We start from the raw sequence: 18,809 nt of genomic DNA on the forward strand, positions 1-18,809 counted from the left end.
AGCTCTCATACAAACATACAGTGAACCCTTGTTGAAATTTATGTAGCTCATTAGGGGCACCCAGACGGCTCAGTCGGTTAAGCGTCTGATTCTTGGTTTCAGCTCAGGTCATGATCTCATGGTTCATGGGGTTGAGCCCCACGTTGGGCTCTGTGCTCACAGGGTGGAGCCTGCTTGGGATTCTCTATCTCTCCTTCTGTCCCTCTCCCACTACCTCTCTCTCTCTCTCTCTCTCACTGTCTCTCTCTCAAAATAAATAAATAACCATTAAAAACATTAAAAAAATTATTTAGCTCACTAATAAGGGACCAACATGATGACAAAGCTATTTCCACGAAGGATACACCCAAGTATATCTGTTCAATGGAGAGTGCTGGAATAAGATGGCTGAGTTAGACACAGAAAAGGCTAATGGCCTCACAGGGCAATCAAACTGTGTATTTTTTCTATTAGAAATCATTTGCATCTTTACTGGAAAAAAAGGTCATTTGCAAAACATGGCACTCATTTACACATTAGATGTAACTTTACAGAACTCACCCTAATCAATTGTAAATAGTAGGTCAAAGTTACCTCCCTTGGAAGATCAGATGACACGTAGGCAGATTGTTACACAGACTCTCAGTCTTGTGGCTTTGAAAGAGTACTCAGTAACCTTTTCGCTGAATTTCCAATTTTAGGATAATATTTCTTACCAGAGGGAAGTAAGGGACTATTGTCCTCACTTATGTCACAGAATTAAAGCATCAGAGTCCTGGAGCAACCACAATGGAGTTGACATAATAGGGGGAGAGAAGCCCAGAGGTGGGTATAACTCCAGGAAAACAAGAGAATGCCTGCTCAGCCCTCCCCTCTTGGGGATTCTTTCACTTCTACAATTGCACCTTTCTGTTGCCGATCTTTATGAAGATAATGCTGGTCTCTTAAATCTACCAAGACCCTCACTGCCACCACTTGGGGACCCTTGATCTGGCACTGGGCCCACAATGTGGAGAACACAAGCACTGCCCTATCCAGTAGGAGTGGAAGAGTGAAATGCTAAAGCCTCTTTGAGGACAATTTGGCAATATCTACCAACATTTTTTTTTTATTGTGATAAGATATATATATAACATAAAATTTACCATTTTAACCATTTTTAGGTGCATAGTTCTATGGTATTCAGTTCACTCACATTGTTGCACAACCATCACCACCATCCATCTCCAGAACTCCTAATTTTCCCCAGCTACAACTTCCACAGAAACTCTCCATTCCTCCTCCCTGCAGCCCCTGGTACCCCCATTCTACTTTCTATCTCTGCAAATTTGACTACTCAAGGTACCTTATTTAAGTGGAATTATACAATATTTGTCCTTTTGTGTCTGGCTTATTTCTCTTAGTATAATGTCTTCAAGTTCTGTCCATGTTGTAGCATGTGTCAGATTCATCTTTTTTTAGGCTGAGTAATATTCCATTTTATGTGCTTACCCTGTTTTTTATCCATTCATCCATTCATGTCCGTCAACATTTTGAATGAACAAACTCTTTTGATCCAGCAAGTCTATTGCAAAAACTTTGTCCTATGAATATACTTGCATTTATACACACAAATGGATATGAGTGTTAGTGGAGAACCCTCTTGGTTGCTACCCAATAGATATTTCACTCTTCTTGCCAGTAGGACCTTGAGTTGGTTCATATATCAGGAAGAACCAGGCTCAGGAAAAGGTTGTCTTTCCCCTGCCCTGGGGGATCAGTCTTGATTGGAATAAGACAATAATGATAATCCTATTCCCCTTTGTCAGTGATTGGTTTATGGATGGCATATTCTAGCCAATGATATGTGAGGGGAAGTCTGCAGCATGGCTTCTGGGAAATTTTTTTCTTCTGGAGGAAAGGAGATGTGTAGGGAGATCTTTTTTTTTTTTTTTCAACGTTTTTTTTTAATTTATTTTTGGGACAGAGAGAGACAGAGCATGAACAGGGGAGGGGCAGAGAGAGAGGGAGGCACAGAATCAGAAACAGGCTCCAGGCTCTGAGCCATCAGCCCAGAGCCCGACGCGGGGCTGGAACTCACGGACCGCGAGATCGTGACCTGGCTGAAGTCGGACGCCCAACCGACTGCGCCACCCAGGCGCCCCGTGTAAGGAGATCTTTAATTCTTCTCTTTGAACAGAGTTGGATGATGATAGGATGTCTGGAACTGTGGCAATCATCTTATTTCCAAACTCACAGCAAAAAACCCCAGCACTCTGAGGATGGCAAGAGAAAAGAGAAAGCATCTGGTCTCTTAATGACGTTGTTGTGCTTCTGAATTAATCTCCGCGAGACCACCTAGCTCTGGATCTCTTGTTATTTTTATCTTGGTAAAGTTGGCATTTTTATACTAAGACAATGCATTACTTTTTAAATAAATTAAAAAAAAAAAACCTAACAGTTTAAAAATGCCACCACCACAACATTAATAGTAGTTCAGTGTATAAATTGGCAATTTCCAGGCACTGTTTGTTGAGTTGAACCAGCCATTGATCCACTTTGAGCTGATAGAAGGATTGGCTTCAGAAGGTGGAGCCAGAACTTTCAAAGAGGCATACTGTGGGGAGTCTGGTCCAAGAAAACTCATTCCCAAACATAGGTTTAATTAGGTCTCCCAATTTTCCTTTTATTAACTCTTCTGGGGCTGATAATCAGCTAGGACACACTGGTATGGGTGTATCAGGTATTTATGGCTGGTGTCCATTCTCACTGGGCCAGGATTTCTTTGTGTCCATGATGGACCAGTTATTAAATATTTTATCTTTTATTTATTTTATTTTTTAATTTAAAAAATTTAAGTTTTATTTATTTATTTTGAGAGAGAGAGAGAGAGAGCATGAGCAGGGGAGGGGGAAAGAGAGGGAGGGAGAGAGAACCCCAAGCAGGCTCCACACCACCTGCACAGAGCCTGACATGGGGCTTGAACTCATGAACCATGAGATCATGGCCTGAACTGAAATCAGGAGTTGGATGCTTGACTGAGCCACCCAGGTGCCCCAAATATTCTAAAGATCATCTCTAACTTTTTCTATTCAACATGGCTTTTCCCTAGCATCTCCAGTAGCTTCAACCATCTGAATATGACCTCAACTCCTGGTTTCTAACCTTATCTCTTGATAATGAATATTATCTGGGATGTATTTGATAGCAGACACTGGAATATCAACTAAAATAGCTTCAATAATACAGGCTTAATTATTTCATATAACAAGTCTGGTAATGAGATTCAGGGTGAATTTGGTGGCTCAGTGATGTCATTGAAGATCTGAAGTCTTCTTTCTTTCATTTCAGCATCTTGGCCATTTCTCCTGTCATGGTCACAAGATGGCTGCTGTAGTACCAAGTATTGTCTTCACAGTCTCCTAACATGAAGGTTAAGGAGGTGGTCCTAGGGGAACTTTTCCTTTTATGATTTTCTCTCTTTCTTATTTTTAACCAGAGTAAAATCTGCCTTAACAGCCACTAGCAGACTTCCACTTATATTTTATTGGCCAGAACTGGATCATGTGCCTACTCTTACACCAATTACTGACAAAAAGGATGAGCTTTGGACCAATTGTAGTTAATCTTCTTCAGCTGGGCATACTGACCCTGAATCAAATCAGGTTTCTATTAATAAGAAAGGAGAAGAAATGGCAGCTGAGTAGCAGCCAGCTAGGACTGCTACGCATAGCTCTTTAGTTGGTATTGTTTTTAATTTGGAATTCTGCCAATAGTCTGTTTCTCCTTGTTCTTGTTTAAAAGTAATGTCTATGTGTTTCTTATGATAAAAGTAATGTATACTGATTGCTCATCAGGGAGAACATACAATACATAGAAGAAAATAAAAATCAACATGTGTGTATATGTATGGATATATATAGTTTACACAAAATTGGGACTGCATTATTTATAATTTAGTTTCCTATTTTCACTTAACATTTTATGATGAACTTGCTGTTTCTTGCTGTTTACCTCTTGGTCCCAGCCCTTCTCCACACATTTCCAAAGGAAAGGAAAAGAAGCATAGAACACATCATGAGTCTCTGTGAAGTGATTAATGAGCTAAAATTCACTTTTAAAAAAATGTTTATTTTTGAGAGACAATGAGCACACACACGTGCATGCGAGTGGGGGAGGAGCAGAGAGAGAGGGAGGCAGAGGATCTGAAGCGCACTCTGCATTGACAGCAGAGAACCTGATGCAGGGCTTGAACTCACAAACTGTGAGATCATTGTCTGAGCCAAAGTCAGACACTTAATCCACTGTGCCACCCAGGTGCCCCTAAAATTCACTTTTGATTTGGGAATGCCCAAATGCTAGTCTTATCACTCTCCACCCAAGAGTTCCCTCTCAGACTCCCAGGACATCAGGACACCTATGTTGAGAAAGAAAGAGAGAGACAGAGAGAGAGAGAAAGAGGGAGAGAAAATATACTCTACTCTATCTGACTAAGGCTTGACACTGGGAGTGACCTCACCCTCTTCGAGAATCCTGGCCTCACCTTTGCATGTCTTAGCAGGACACCTCCATCTTCATTCGATCAGTGGGTGATAGCACCAACTGTTGTGCAAGGAATAGACACACCTAGTGTTGGTGATCTCTGTCTCCACAGAACGTTGCTTATACCTTCATCATGTGTGTCATTATGTTGACTCTAGGGAGGCAAACATGGGAGAACTCTCCTGTTGAGCTGGATCTTTGAGATCTCCAAAGAGGAGCCATTTGTCCTTGACAAAAGTTACCTGATTGCTCACTGTGTCCACAGCACATTATCACCTCAGGTAGTCTTACTTTAGAAAAAACGTTGTCTACAATGGTGCTATGGACTATCTGTTATCGTTATTTGTAGCTTACTTTGGTCATGGCGTCAGTGGAGATGAGTGCCTATTGTTAGAGCTACTGTTTGAGGACAGTTGACCTCAAAGCCCAGAGTGAAAGATAAAAAAGGCAAAAGATGGTAAAAGAGATAATTTTTCCCAATTCTATCCACCCAGGCCACAGAACTTGAATGCCATTTTTTAGATGTTGGAGAGTGATGAAAGTCTCTACTGAACTTTGTGAGGACACACCTGGCCACATGTGGCAGACTATATGTTTCCAAAGATGGCCCCAATAATATCTTCCATCCCACATGCTCTTCTGCAACGTGACCTTGCTACTTCCTCATCAAGAGATGGGTCTAATAGATCACCTCTCCTTGAATCTGGCTGGCTTTAGTGGCTCCCATGTAAGGTAGCCAGCTTTAGCAAATAAAAATACAAGATGCTCAGTTAAATTTTGATTGCAGATAAACAAGGAATTATCTTTTTGTGCAGGTGTGTCCAACACAATATTTGTATTTTATCTAACACCCCTCTTCTCACGTAACCAATCAAATGTGACAGAAGGGTTGCATGTGACTTCTAAGGCTAGGTTAGAGGAAGTGTTGAAGCTTCTGTCTTGGTCTCTTAGAGCACTTGCTCTGTTGATGCTGCCTCTCAGGATGCACCCTCATGGAAACCATGCTGTAAGAAGTCCAAACCTCATGTAGATTCTTCACTCAAAGATCCCAGCCCAGGTGCCAGCACGTGGGTAAAGATACCTCCAGATCAGGCTTACCAACAGAACTTTCTATGATGATGGAAGTGTTCTATATCTGTACTATCCAATACAGTAGCTACTAGCCACGTGTGCGTTCAATATGGTCAGTAGCCACATGTGGCCATTGAAACTTAAAATGTTGGCAGTGCCACTGAGTACTAAATTTTAAATTTTATTTAACTTTAATTAATTTAAATGAACATTTAAATAGCCACATGTGACTACTACTGTTTGGGCACTGTAGCTTTTTTTTTTTTTTAATGTTTATTTATTTTTGAGGGAGAAAGAGACGGAGCGTGAGTGGGGGAGGGTCGGAGAGAGGGGGAGACACAGAATCCGAAGCAGGCTCCAGGCTCTGAGCTGTCAGCACAGAGCCCGACGACGTGGGGCTTGAACTCAAAAACTGTGAGATCATAACCTTAACTGAAGTCGGACGCTTAACCTACTGAGCCACGCAGGTGTCCCTGGACACTGTAGTTCTAAATGATTTCAGTACCCAGCCCTTGGAGTCACCCCTACTTGTTTGAGTCTTTCTAGCTGAAGCTTCAGGTATTTAGGTGCAGAGAAAACACACCTCAACAGTGCTCTGTCCAAATCCCAACCTGCAGAATCTGTAACATTAATAAAAAGGTTGTTTTATGTTGCCAAGTTTGGGGTGGTTTATTATGCAGCAGTAGATAATCAGAACAAAGTGAAATGTACCAAGAAAGACTATCTTAGAGGAGGGTTCCACATCCCAAAGCCCCAGGTCCAGGAAGGAAATCAATGAAGAGAACAGGCCAGGTAATTGTAGCCAAGATCCATGAGAAGGGCTAAGGATCAGCAATCTAGTTAAACAGTGTCCTCCAGTTCCTGGTGTCCCAGAAAGGCCTCAGGCCTAAAGGGTGAAGATTTCTACTGCTCAGACTCTACTTACCAGGGGTGACATCTTAAGCCACTTTTAACATCAAGTCCCAGTTTTGTTTTGTTTTTTTTAACTTATTTATTTTGAGAGAGAGAAAGTGTGCAGGCAGGAGCAGGGGAGGAGCAGAAACAGAGGGAGAGAGAGAAGATCCCAAGCAGCTCCCTCACTGTCAGCACAGAACCCCATGTGGCTCAATCCCCCAAACTGTGAGATCATGACCTGAGCCAAAATCAAGAGTTGGACGCTTAACAGACTGAGCCATCCAGGCTCCCTGAACCTCAATTTCTTAACCTATAAAGTGGGATGAAAATGATCTACCTACAAAGGTTGGCTTAGCATGTTGTTGGAGGATCCACGGAGCCTGTGGAACAAAGGCACATTGTTTGCTCCACACACAGGAATCCATCCCTCATGTACCTGCTCAGGCCTCTGCAAACCTGCTCAGCTTTGCAAACCTACTACAGCAGCTCACGTTTTACTTACAGGAGCTTTGTGGTCTTCGGAATCAAATTCTTATTAAGCACACATTGGTCTTCAATTGAGTTGCTCTGGAAAATTGCCAGCTACACCAGAAAAATCAACGTTTGGGAACACAGTTTAGATGAAACCTCACCGTTAAAAGAAACCTCATTGGTTTTTCTGGGTGTCTTGTAGGGCTCCATTTCTGTGGGGACTATTAGCTCTGAGTTGCATACTTTGCTGATGCTGGCTTCCAATGATGATCATCCAAATGGACTTGGGGTGCAAGGCCCCACTTGCCTTGACAGACTTGCCTTGGGGCCTGAGAGCCCCTGTCTGAGGGCAGGTCTCAGTGTTCTCTCAGATGTAGGGGACATCAGGGGAATGGTTGTTTGGAACTAGATTCTGGCCAAAAAGGAGCAGTGAACCCGTGCATGATATCTAGGGAAGAGCATTTGGCATGCGTGTAGTCAATGTGCCCTAGACTTCAGGAAGGAGATTTCAAGAAAGTTCAGGAGAAGGATGGGCATGATCCCATATCCTGAGTGGAAAGAGGGGAGGCTTTAGAATGAGACATCATGGGTTTGAATCCTGGCTCTGCTGCTTATAGGCTCAATGATCTCTGAGACTCAGTTACCTTATCTGTGAAAGGGGTGTGATATATCCCTACTTCCCAGGGTGTTGTGAAGAGCAAACTGGGGCACAAGAAAACAGACGTTTAGCCAGTAATCAAAAGAACATCAAAATATTCAACAGATAAAACATACCAAATATGTACCCAATGAATAAATATCCATAAATTAATAGATATTTGATAACTGTAGATATCACCCAAAAGAGAAGCCGGCTTAGGAAGGTTGGGGGCTTTAGAAAATGGCACGTGACAACTTTGCAGCATCTTGGTGCTGAAAGAAAGGGCAAGCAGCAAAAGCGGTTAGAAATCAAACAGGGAGGGGCGCCTGGCTGACTCCGTCTGAAGGGCAAGTGACTCTTGATCTCGGGGTCATGAGTTCAAGCCCCACAGCGGGTGTAGAGATTGCTTCAATAAGTAAATATTAAGAAAAAAAAAAAAAGAAACCAAACAGGGATGTGGTCCCCCTTTTCTACCTGCAAATAAGCAAAGAGGAAAATGAGTAAAATTGCCCATTTGGGAGCTTAGATTCCCTCACCTTTCTGGGCAGCCGGTAAGTCACCTGAACTTTTGGGGGCAGTTTAACAATTTCTCCATATCTTAAAAATCCAGCAGGCCTCTCTCCCTCTTGAAATTTATCTTAAGGCAATAATAAGAAAAGGAAATCAAGATGTGTGTCCAAGCATGCTGTTGATAAGGAGTAAGGAGTAAAAAACTGGCAACAGCCTAAGTACCTACTAATAAGAGGTGGCTAAGTAATTGTTGTAACTGTATAATAGCATATATGTAGCCATAAAAATAGTGTGGATTTATGTTTATTGACATGGACAGATATTCAAAAACCATTATGTGAACAAATGCATGTCAACAAATAATATAAATATTATAGTCTCTTTTTTTTAGTATTTATGTTATACAGACCGGGAAAGATATCTATCTAAATATTCAGTGCTTATGATTGGTTGGTTAATGGCATGTGCTTTTGACTGACATATAATTCATATACCATAAACCTCACCATTTTCAAGCATACAGTTCAGTAGTTTTTAGTATATTCAGAGTTGTGCAAAATCTTCACTATCTAATTCCACAACATTTTCCTTACCTGAACATTTTATAACCCGTATCCATTAGTGGTCACTCTTCCCCCAGTCTTGGCAACCACTAATCTTTTCTGTCTCTATCAATTTGTGTATTCTGGATATTTCACACGGATGGAATCATACAGTCTGTGGCCTTTCGCATCTGGCTTCGTTTAGTATAATGTCTTCGAGATTCACAATGTCGTGGTGTGTATCAGCACTTCATTCGTTTTCATGGCTGAAGCAATATTCCGTTGAATATGACCTGTGCCACATTTTATTTATCTGTCCATCAGGTGGTGGACATTGGGTTGATTCCAGTTTTTGGCTATCGTGAATGCTGCTGTGAAGATTCGAGTACAGTTTTTGTGTGAGCATGTGTTTCCAGTTCTTTGGGGTATATAGTTAGGAGTGGAATTGCTAGATTGTATGGTAATTCTATATTTAACTTGTTAAGTAACAGCCAAATTGTTTTCTACAACAGTTGTACCGATTCACATTCCCACCAGGAATACGTGAGGTTTCCAATTTCTCCACATCCTGGCCCACATTTGTTTTGTTTTGTGTTTTCTTTTTTTTTTTTTTTTCCTGGCTTTTTGATAATTACCATTCTAATGGGTACGAAGCCATATCTCACTGTGGCTTTGAATCGCATTTCCTTAATGGCTAGTGCTATAGAGTGTTTTTTTGTGTGCTTATTGGTCATTTATATGTCTTCTTCAGAAAAATGTCTATTCAAATCCCTTGACAATTGGTGGGATTTGGGTTGTTTTCTTTTTGTTTTTCCACATTTCTGGTTTATAGGTAATGATGAGTTGCTTGTGTCACAATGAATGAAAGAATCAGGATAAAGTCTGAGGTGGCTGCACAGAGGCCTCTTCTGGAGCCCCTCGAAGTAGAGCCACTAGTTTGGGCCTCGGCTCACTGGCAGGATTCATCCCACATAGTCAGGGGTGACTCTCCTGGAGGGGCAGAGTCCTCCTCTGGCCCTGGCTAAGAGGCATGTTATCAGGAGGAAAAGACAATAGTCAGAGGAAGTCCTGATCATAGACAGCAAATTCAGAGTCTGACTGAGGGTTCTGGTGGCAGGTGGAGCGGGTCAGGTCTGGGAGTGTCTCAGCAGTGGGCCTGGGTATGGCCATGGAGAGGAGGTTGCTCTGAGACATCTGTACAAGCCCCAGCCTAATGTGGGCCAGGTGTGGGTCACACTCTCCAAAACAGAGAAGGCATCCTTCCTTCAGTTAGAATTCTCATTTTGAAGACACCCCTGCAATAACTCTATTTATTTTGTCTAAAACAGTTACCCTCCTTTTTCTTATGATGCAAACTGACCATTTAGCGATCTGATTTGGCTGTTTGGCAATCCTCTGGTTCTTTTGGTTAGTCTGGATTCCTTCAGAGGTCACACCAACCTCCTACTGGGATGTTTGCTCCACTGAAAATAAGCCTGACACCAAAGTCCACCAAATATTGCTTTCTAGCAAATAGCCACCCAGACAGTTGATACATCCCGTTGGGGAAGTCCTACTTTCTGCCCTGAGAACCCACCTGACCCCTTTTACTGAAAGGTCCTCTCTGAGATGATGTCACACTCTCTGGGTTCCAGAGTTAGCTAGCCTTGTGGCTAAGGCAGATAACAGCCCCCTCAGTGAAGTGGGAGGAGTCCAGACCACCAGGGCCGAGGCCTCAAATACTCAGTGAAGGAAGACAACAGAGGCCTGCCTGATAGACCCTTATGACTCCTTCTAGCGGCCTGTATCCCTTCTTAGCCAATCGTAGCATCTTGACTGACTACAGTGTGACTTGATGTGACTATGATATGGTGCATATCCTGAAACTGCATTTCTAACTCCCTTAGTCCAACTAACAAACCCTCTGGTGTAGTTTAAAAAAAAAAAAAAAAAAATATATATATATATATATATATACACACACACACACACACACTTACCGTTTATTTACTTTTGAGAGGCAGAAAGAGACAGAGCAGGAGCAGGAGGGCCAGAGAGAGAGGGAGACACAGAATCCGAAGCAGGCTCCAGGCTCTGAGCTGTCAGCACAGAGCCTGACGTGGGGCTCGAAGCCATGAACCATGAGATCATGACCTGAGCCGTGAGATCGTGACCTAAACAACTGAGCCACCCAGGCGCCCCATCTGGTGTAGATTTTGATAGCAATTTGAAACACTAAATAATCACCTCTGGAGTGTTATTCATAATTAGGGTGTTACAAATATTAACAGATCACCCCTGAGGTTGTTAAAGTTAAAAGAAGGTAACTAAAACTTGTGGAAGGAAACAGGATAAATTCATAAACTTGTGATAGGGCAAAGCTTCACTTGTCAGGACACACAACACGAAAAATCTCTGCTATGAAAGAAAAGTGACAAATTGAAATTCACTAGAATAAAAAACGTCCAAAAAATCATCTGTTCTTTGGAAAACACATTTTAAAAAATGAAAAATATACTGGAGACCAGAAGAAAATATTTGCAATGCATATATCTGACCAAAGACTTGTATTCAGAACAGGTAACAGATTCTTACAATTCAATGATAATAAGGAAAACAACTCATTTTTAAAATGACCAAAAGAGTGAAAGTTACATTGTAATTTTTATATTATCTTTACAACTTTTCTGCAAATCTGAAGTTATTCCAAAATAAAGTTTATTTTTAAAAATATGAGCAAGAGGTTTGACCAGGCACTTTACAAAAGATATATACAAGGGGTACCTGGCTGGCTTGGTCAGTGGAGCATGCGATTTTGATCTTGGGGTTGTGAGTTCAAGCCCCAAGTTGGGTGTAGAGATTACTAAAAGAAATAAATGAACTTAAAAAAAAAGAAGATATACCCAATAAGTATATGGAAAGTATATATAAGATGCCCAATAAGTATATGAAAAGATGCTCAATATCATTAGTCATCAGAAAAATGCACATTAAAATCATACTACTATGTACCCACAAGAGTGACTAATATTAAAAAGATTGACAAAACCAAGTGTCGGCAAGGACTGGAACAATTAGAACTCTCACATATTGGTGGTAGAAATATAAGATGAGAAAACCACTTTGGAAAATAGTTTGGCAGTTTCTTAAAAAGTTAAGTGTGTATTTATCACAGGACCTTGCAATGCTTCTTCCAGATATTTACCCAAGAAACATGGAAAGTTTCTTGCCCACAAAAAGACTTATACATGAATGTGTATAGGAACTTTATTTTATTACTATTATGATTTTTAAATGTTTGTTTATTTTTGAGAAAGAGAGAGAGCAAGGGAGGGGCAGAGGGAGAGAGAATCCCAAGCAGGCTCCAGGCCCAGCACAGCCCCGTGCGGGGCTCCATCTCAGGAACCGTGAGGTCATGACCTGAGCTGAAATCAAAAGTTGAACACTCAACTGATTGAGCCACCCAGGCGCCCCAAGAAAACTACCCAAACCTCTGACAACAGATGAATGAAGAAACAAATTAAGATGTAGTCATAAAAGGGGTTACTATTCAGCAATAAGAATGAACCACTGTCCATACATGCAAAACACGGACGCTTCTCCCGAACATCATGCTAAGCAAATGAAACCAGGTATGAAAAGGTAGCAGGCTGTGTAATTCCGGGGATAAGAAATCACCAGGGGCGGAGGGCCGGGGAAAGGCACTGACTGCAGAGGGGCACAAGGGAACTTTGGGGGATGATGAGAGTAGTTTGTAACTTGATTATGATGGGGGTTGCATGAGCATGTGAGTCTGTAAAAACTAATAGAACCGCACACTAAAAAAGGTGCATTTCATTGTGTGTAAATTACACCTGAAAACGTTACTTTTTAGAAGAACTAGAAGAAGAGGAATAGGAAGAAGAAAAAGGAGAAGGAAAAGGAGAAAAGGAAAACGAGGAGAAAGAGGAGGAGGGGCCCAGGGAGGAGGAGTAGCGGGAGGAAGAAGCTTAACACACAGGAATGATAATATTCCCAGTGGAGCCATCACGGAACTGGTCCCTGTCACTGTGACGTGCAGGGGTGGGAATATAAAAGCACAAGACCTGTCCTCAGTCTATGAGAGCTGACAGTCCATTGGACAAGTGCAGTTTTCTTCAAGATCTTCCAAAGTGTGAGGAATGACAGAGCAAATCTCACCTGGTCCTGCCCACGGGGGTTGAAAGGAAAGAGTCTCTGTGGTTTGTTAGGGTTCCCTCCTTCCTCTCCTCCATCATCCCCCACCCCGCGCCCACAGCCTGCGGGTGCACAGGACCTCAGGCTGCACAGGCTTGGGAAGAGCCGTTTCCATGCAGCAAGGGCCGTTCTCCCAGTGCCCTTTGTCCCCAGCCTGGTGATCTGTCCAGGGTGGAACTCCTCTTTCAAACTAAGCCAGGACACAGCTTTGTGGGGATTCTTAAGGCCACCATCCCATTGCCTCTGTCTCTCACCCTCAAGGCACTTCTACTCCTGGGGTGCAGAGCCCTATCGTGAGACCTGTGAGGCCCTCTTCCTTTCCTGCACCTAGCGCAGCTCCCCACTCCAGCTGCTTCCAGGTCCTACCACGAGCCCTTTATCTACTTGATAAAAATGATAAATGCTCGCCTCTCTGAGCATGGGAAACCTAAAACCACAGGATGTAAGTCCTGCTTATCCATTAAGAGGAACAGGGATACTTTATTTCTCATTATGAGCCTACAGCTCAGAAAACAAGGGATAGATAAGTTTCTCAGCCTGGGTTTTCTATCATTCTGCTGCAAAGGCCCTGTTATAAAACAAAAAGAAGAGAGAGAAGGTGCTGGATGTCTGGTGGGGTGAGAGGCCCCAGAGAGCAGTCAGTGCATGTCAGTGGGGAGGTAGCTTTGTGAGGGTGAGGCCAGTGGCAGGCAACCTGAGCTCTGGCAGCAGATACCACCTCGGTGTCCTGGCACCGTGCCTGGTCTGTCTGAGGCCAGCATCTTGCTGGCTGAAATGTGTGTGGCTGTAGAAGAAAGGAAACAGGGTTGGGTGACAGAGTGGATGGTTTGAGGAGGTTGAGCCCAAAGAAATCCCAGCTTTGGGGCCTTAGAGGGAGGTGGCAGTTGCAGAGAATAAGAAAGTTGGCCCATAATTAAGAATCAGATGAGGGAAGGCACCAAACTCCCACCCAGCCTCCAGCCACCAGCTGGGTGGGAAAGGGAAGCAGGTGTATTCCTTGTTGTGTGTAACCTGCCCACCCCCAGGATTTCTAAGAAATGCTGGGCCTGTATTTCTTGGTTCTCCTGGGAGCCAGATGTGTAATAATTTGGGTACATTTTAACTTGAAAAGGCAAAAACATCCTTCCAGCTGCGTCCTCCTTTTCCTTCCAGGGCCAGAATAATGTAGGGAGAGAACTTGGTTCAGAAATCGTATGGATAGTGCTTTTGTTTCTGGGGACTAGGAAAGAACTGTCAGAGCCAAGTCCTCATCTCTAAAAGGAAAACATAAATGTGCTGTAAGTCCTGCTTAATAATTCAGAGACCAAACTGAGCCAACTAGAAGCTGAAGTGAGCGATCAGATATACCCACACTCTTCTCTTTTTATCAGCTTGCAAATGTCCTGGTTGGCACCTGGTTGGAGAGGAGCAATCAGCGGGCAAATGGAGTTAAGCCATTCATTTGTTCATTCATTCATTCATTCATTCATTCATTCATTCAATAAAATTTTCATGATTCTTACCATAAACCATGCAGACTCAGCTAAAAGCTGATGATCCACATTGGAACAAGGCAAATGTCCCTCTGCCTCAGGGACCTTAGGATCTATGCCATAGTTCTCAAACTTTAATGTGCTTCAGACTCCCCTAGATGGCTTGTTAAAACACAGATTGCTGGGCCTCATCTCTGGAGTTTCCGATTCAGTGGATCTGGGGTGGCTTAAGAATTTGCATTTCTAACAAGTTCCCATGTGATGCTGATGCTGCTGGTCCTGGGACCTTTGAGAACCACTGGTCTAGGCAATCATTTCACCTGACTATTTTTACATCTTGGCACAGCATGGCTCACTTGGGTAAACTGGAGGAAATTTGGAACCCTGAACCAGGTTGCAAACAGCCTGAGGTTAGCTGCTTAAGAGCTGTGGTCATTCCGGGCCCCACAGAGCACAGGGAATCAATGTCTTAATGCACATTAACCTCTAGGGAGACTATCCAAAGGCTTTGGCACCCACCCTGAGATAGGAAGACATGCAGCTTCAAGAAATCTATTGACTTCTTCTAGGAAATTAAGGCCTCCTTTTACCACTAGCCCAGTGCAAGCCCATAGGTCTGGGGTAGGGTGCAAGGTGGCCTTCCAGGGTTTCATCCTTCCTCCCCCTGGAACCTCTGCTGATTTCCTGTCACATTCTTCTTCTTTTTTTTAATGCTTTTTTTTTTTAAGTTTATTTATTTTGGGGTGGAGGTGGAGGGTCAGAGAGAGAGGGAGAGAGAATCCCAAGTAGGCTCCAGCACAGAGCCCAACGCAGGGCTTGAATTCACAGAACTGTGAGATCATGACCTGAGCCAAAACCAAGAGTCGGACGCTTAAGCGACTGAGCCATCCAGGCGCCCCTCCTGTCACATTCTTAACAACTTGGATAGCTCATTCCTCTTCCACCCTCACAGGTGGAATGGGCAGGTGAGATGCCATTGGGGTCATTGTGATCCTTCCTACCTGAGTGGACATAGGATCGTCAGGTGGGATTTTGTGGTGTCTTTCTGCCGCGGAGGCTAGTGTAACTGCCGGGAGTAAGGGCAAGGAGCAGAGGATGAGGGTGGACGACAGCAACCTTTTGCACCGAGAGCTTTTAAAATGCATTCGAGGAGGACATGCTGGTCAGAGCGACAGCTAGCCTGAAAGTAGATGCAAAGCCCATACCGCAAATGACAGATCATCTTGTGAGTCAAAATCTGCCAAAATTATTTACTTTCTAAAAGCTTTATTGAAATATAATTCACATCTATCTAAAGTATACAGTTCAGGGTGCCTGGCTGGCTCAGTGTGAAAAGCATGCGACTCTTGATCTTGGGGTTGTGAGTCTGGGCCCCATGTTGTGTGTAAGATTACTAAAATAAGTAAATAAAAACTTTAAAAAAATGAAGTACACAATTCACTGGTTTTTAGTATATTCAGAGTTGTACATCCATCTTCTCAATCAATTTTAGAATATTTTCACCCTCAAAAGAAACCCTGTACCCTTTATTTAGTTAGTTTTTTATTGAAATAGAAAGAGTGTGGGGCGCCTGGGTGGCTCAGTCGGTTAAGCATCCGACTTCGGCTCAGGTCATGATCTCACAGTCCGTGAGTTCGAGCCCCACGTCGGGCTCTGTGCTGACAGCTCAGAGCCTGGAGCCTGTTTCAGATTCTGTGTCTCCCTCTCTCTCTGACCCTCCCCCGTTCATGCTGTCTCTCCCTGTCTCAAAAATAAAATAAACGTTAAAAAAAATTTAAAAAAAAAAAGAAAGAAAGAGTGTGCAAGTGAGTGAAGGCAGAGAGAGAGAGAGAGAGAGAAGCAGGGCTCACCCGAAGCAGAGCTCATGTACACCCGATGCTGGCTTGAACTCGGGAACCGTGAGATCATGACCTGAGCCCAACTCAGATGTTTAACTGACTGAGCCACCCAGGTGCCCAACCCCGTACCCCTTAGACCCTCAACCCCCCCAACCCTCTTCCAGCCTTAGGCAAGCACCAGTATTTCCTTTCCGTCTCAATAGATTTGCCTACTCTGGACATTTCATAGCAATAGAATCATGTAATATGTGGTATTTTGTGACAGGCTTCAAAATTATCTCTAACAGAGAAATATACCAACCTACATTTGGGTCCAAAACATGATTGGCAGAAACCAAAGATGGAGACGGAGAATTTAGAAGTTGTTGCTTAACCTTGGAGCCTCCGTTGTCTCGGGTCGCTGATTCCCACCTCACAAGGCTGTGGTGAGGATGTGAAGGTCCAGCCCAGGCCTGGCCCCCAACTGCTCAGCAGAGGGGGACCCTCTCGAGTGAGATGGAGGCCTAGTGATAAGACCAACTGTGGAACAGCCTCAGATCAAAGTAATCTTCTGAATCAGTGGCTGCTGTGACTTTCAAAAAGTTAAACCACGAACTAGGGTTATGTAAGGGGTGTTTTCCCTGCCTCTCACCCAGGAGGTTGTGTCCGGGTGCCAAAGTCAGCAAAGCAGTGCTCTAGGCTCTTTCTTGCAGAAGAGGCACAGGAATGTTCAGTCCCATACAGATGGCTCCTGCTGCCCAAGAGAGAGGAGACCCTCTAGGGACCCCGCTCTCCTCTGCATTCCCAGATTTCTCCTGACTGTTGCCCAGGCCTCTCCTGATCTCTCTGCAGGCCTGAACTGCTGCCTGCCAGGTCTCTGCTGGCAGCTACACATGCCAAGGCAGAAGGCGTCTTACCTGTTCCACGTGAGCCGGGTGTTGTTGTTGCTACTACAGCAACAGCTTCATTTTACCTCCCTGCGAAAAGTTCTACCACCAGGAACCCTTTCCTTCCGCTCTGTTCAGATCCCTGCTTGTCCCCAGTGTGGGGCACGGTGGGAGGCCCGGAACCCAGGTCAGCAACTGACCCTCTGCCCCAGGCTGTGTCTAGGGTGGAGATGCTCAGTGGCCACTTTTCCTGGCTCAGCCCTTGACAGGAATGCCAGAAACCTACACCTTCTTTTGCCCTCCCCACAGGGAATGAGGTCCCATGGGATCTTTCTCTGCTTGGCCCACACACTCAGGCCATAGGACCGACACCCCCCATCCCCACCATCACATCAGTAGTCTGGGGCTTTCCTGACAGTTGCAGGACAGAGTCTGGGGTCTCAAGCGAGAGGAAGGAATGGAGTTCTGCTCTCCACCTTCCTGCCCCCCCCTTCCCCCACCCGTGTAGCAGTGAGCTCAGGTCTGGGAATGGAGGAGGCTGGGGCGGGGGCTGAGGTGGAGGGGAGCCTGAAGAGGAGAGGGAGAGGGAAAGGTCCTGAGAACTTCCTTTCCCTGAACTGTATCCAACGAGGTGTGACTCCAGCCTCCCGGGAGAGGAATGTAGTGGCTGCCAGAGAACAGTCACCGGAGCTGTGGAACAGCACCCCCGGGGCGGGTTCGCAAAGCAGGCTGAGACCAGGGCTCAAGGTCAGTCGGGGCTACCTGGGCTGGTGGGTGTGGCCCGGGAGGGTCTTCTCATCCGTGACACTGCTGGCCTGACACCTACTCCCAAGCCCTATAAGCTCAGTGTGGGGAGGCAGAATTAGGAGTTTGTGCAGGAGGCAGCCGGGGAAACAGAAACCATGGGCTCACAGCCCTGCTTCGGGCCTGGGGCCCACTAGGTTGACAGACCTAAATTATTAAGGCCTGGGAAGAAGGCTGGCTGGCTGGCACGCACACCAAAGGGGAACCGATCGCCCCTCTCGTGTTCTCTTCACAGTTACCGGGGAGGTCATTCAGCTTCCAGTTCTGGCTGCCCCAGTGTGGTCAATGTGTGAAAAGGGCATCTGGCTGCCCTTGGAGGGACCCCGGCCTAGGCTGTCCCTGTCCCTACACCCTGGATTTATCAGGGCCTTTTGTTTGCGGGCTCCAGCTCATCTCCCTCTGCCGGTTCTGAGCCCCTCTGCCACACACATTTTCTGCATTTCCCCTTCCCGCATGGCAGCTTTGCTCTTTCTCCTCCCCACCAAGGAAGACCCGGCAGCTGCCCAGGGGCCATAGTTTCCAGAGCCCTGGATTCTGTGGGGCCAGTCACAGGGACCCACCTGCGCTCAGATGTCAGCCTAGGGCTGGCTGGTAAGACCCCTGCTCCCATTCAGCCGGAGATGTCTAGAGGAGGCCAGAGCCACTTCCAAATCTGCTCCGGGCTTTCTCTGGGGTTTACCTCGGAGCAGATGGGGTTAATAAACCCCATAGGTGTTCCATTTCCAGTGCCTGGGAAAGAAAGGCAGAGGGTACGCCTGAAGTCCTAGAGGTCAGAATGGTGCCTGTGAAATATGGAAGGGCAGATGCCAGGCCGCACACTGGTGCCACTCTGCCAGGAGTCGAGGATCCTGGGGCAAGGAAGAGCCTGGCGGGTCTGAGAATGATCCAGATGGCTTGTGGAGCTAGAACCCCCTTCCTGGTTTTCATTCCTACAGTCATTTCTCTAAAGGCTTCTGTTCCTGGAAGCTGCTGATACCCTAGCAGGACGAGGACCAGCTGGCTTCCTC

At 44.9% G+C, this 18,809-nt stretch overlaps 1 protein-coding gene across 2 annotated transcripts in view; it reads left to right on the forward strand.

Moving 5' to 3' along the window:
* The window catches only part of B3GNT2 (UDP-GlcNAc:betaGal beta-1,3-N-acetylglucosaminyltransferase 2), a 191,221-nt gene that overhangs the window by 54,302 nt on the left and 118,110 nt on the right, over positions 1-18,809 (forward strand). Inside the window, exons 1-2 of one of the 2 annotated variants that reach the window (XM_053200652.1) lie at positions 11,991-17,185; positions 17,630-17,745. The exons of the other annotated variant lie outside the window; for it this stretch is intronic. Of the exons in view, the coding sequence (XP_053056627.1) occupies positions 17,005-17,185; positions 17,630-17,745 (297 nt within the window). The 5' untranslated portion in view covers positions 11,991-17,004. Of the gene's footprint in view, positions 1-11,990; positions 17,186-17,629; positions 17,746-18,809 lie in introns of those variants that run through there. 2 annotated transcript variants of the gene reach the window in all.

This window comes from Acinonyx jubatus, chromosome A3, assembly GCF_027475565.1.
Source record: "Acinonyx jubatus isolate Ajub_Pintada_27869175 chromosome A3, VMU_Ajub_asm_v1.0, whole genome shotgun sequence".
Lineage (NCBI taxonomy): Eukaryota > Metazoa > Chordata > Mammalia > Carnivora > Felidae > Acinonyx > Acinonyx jubatus.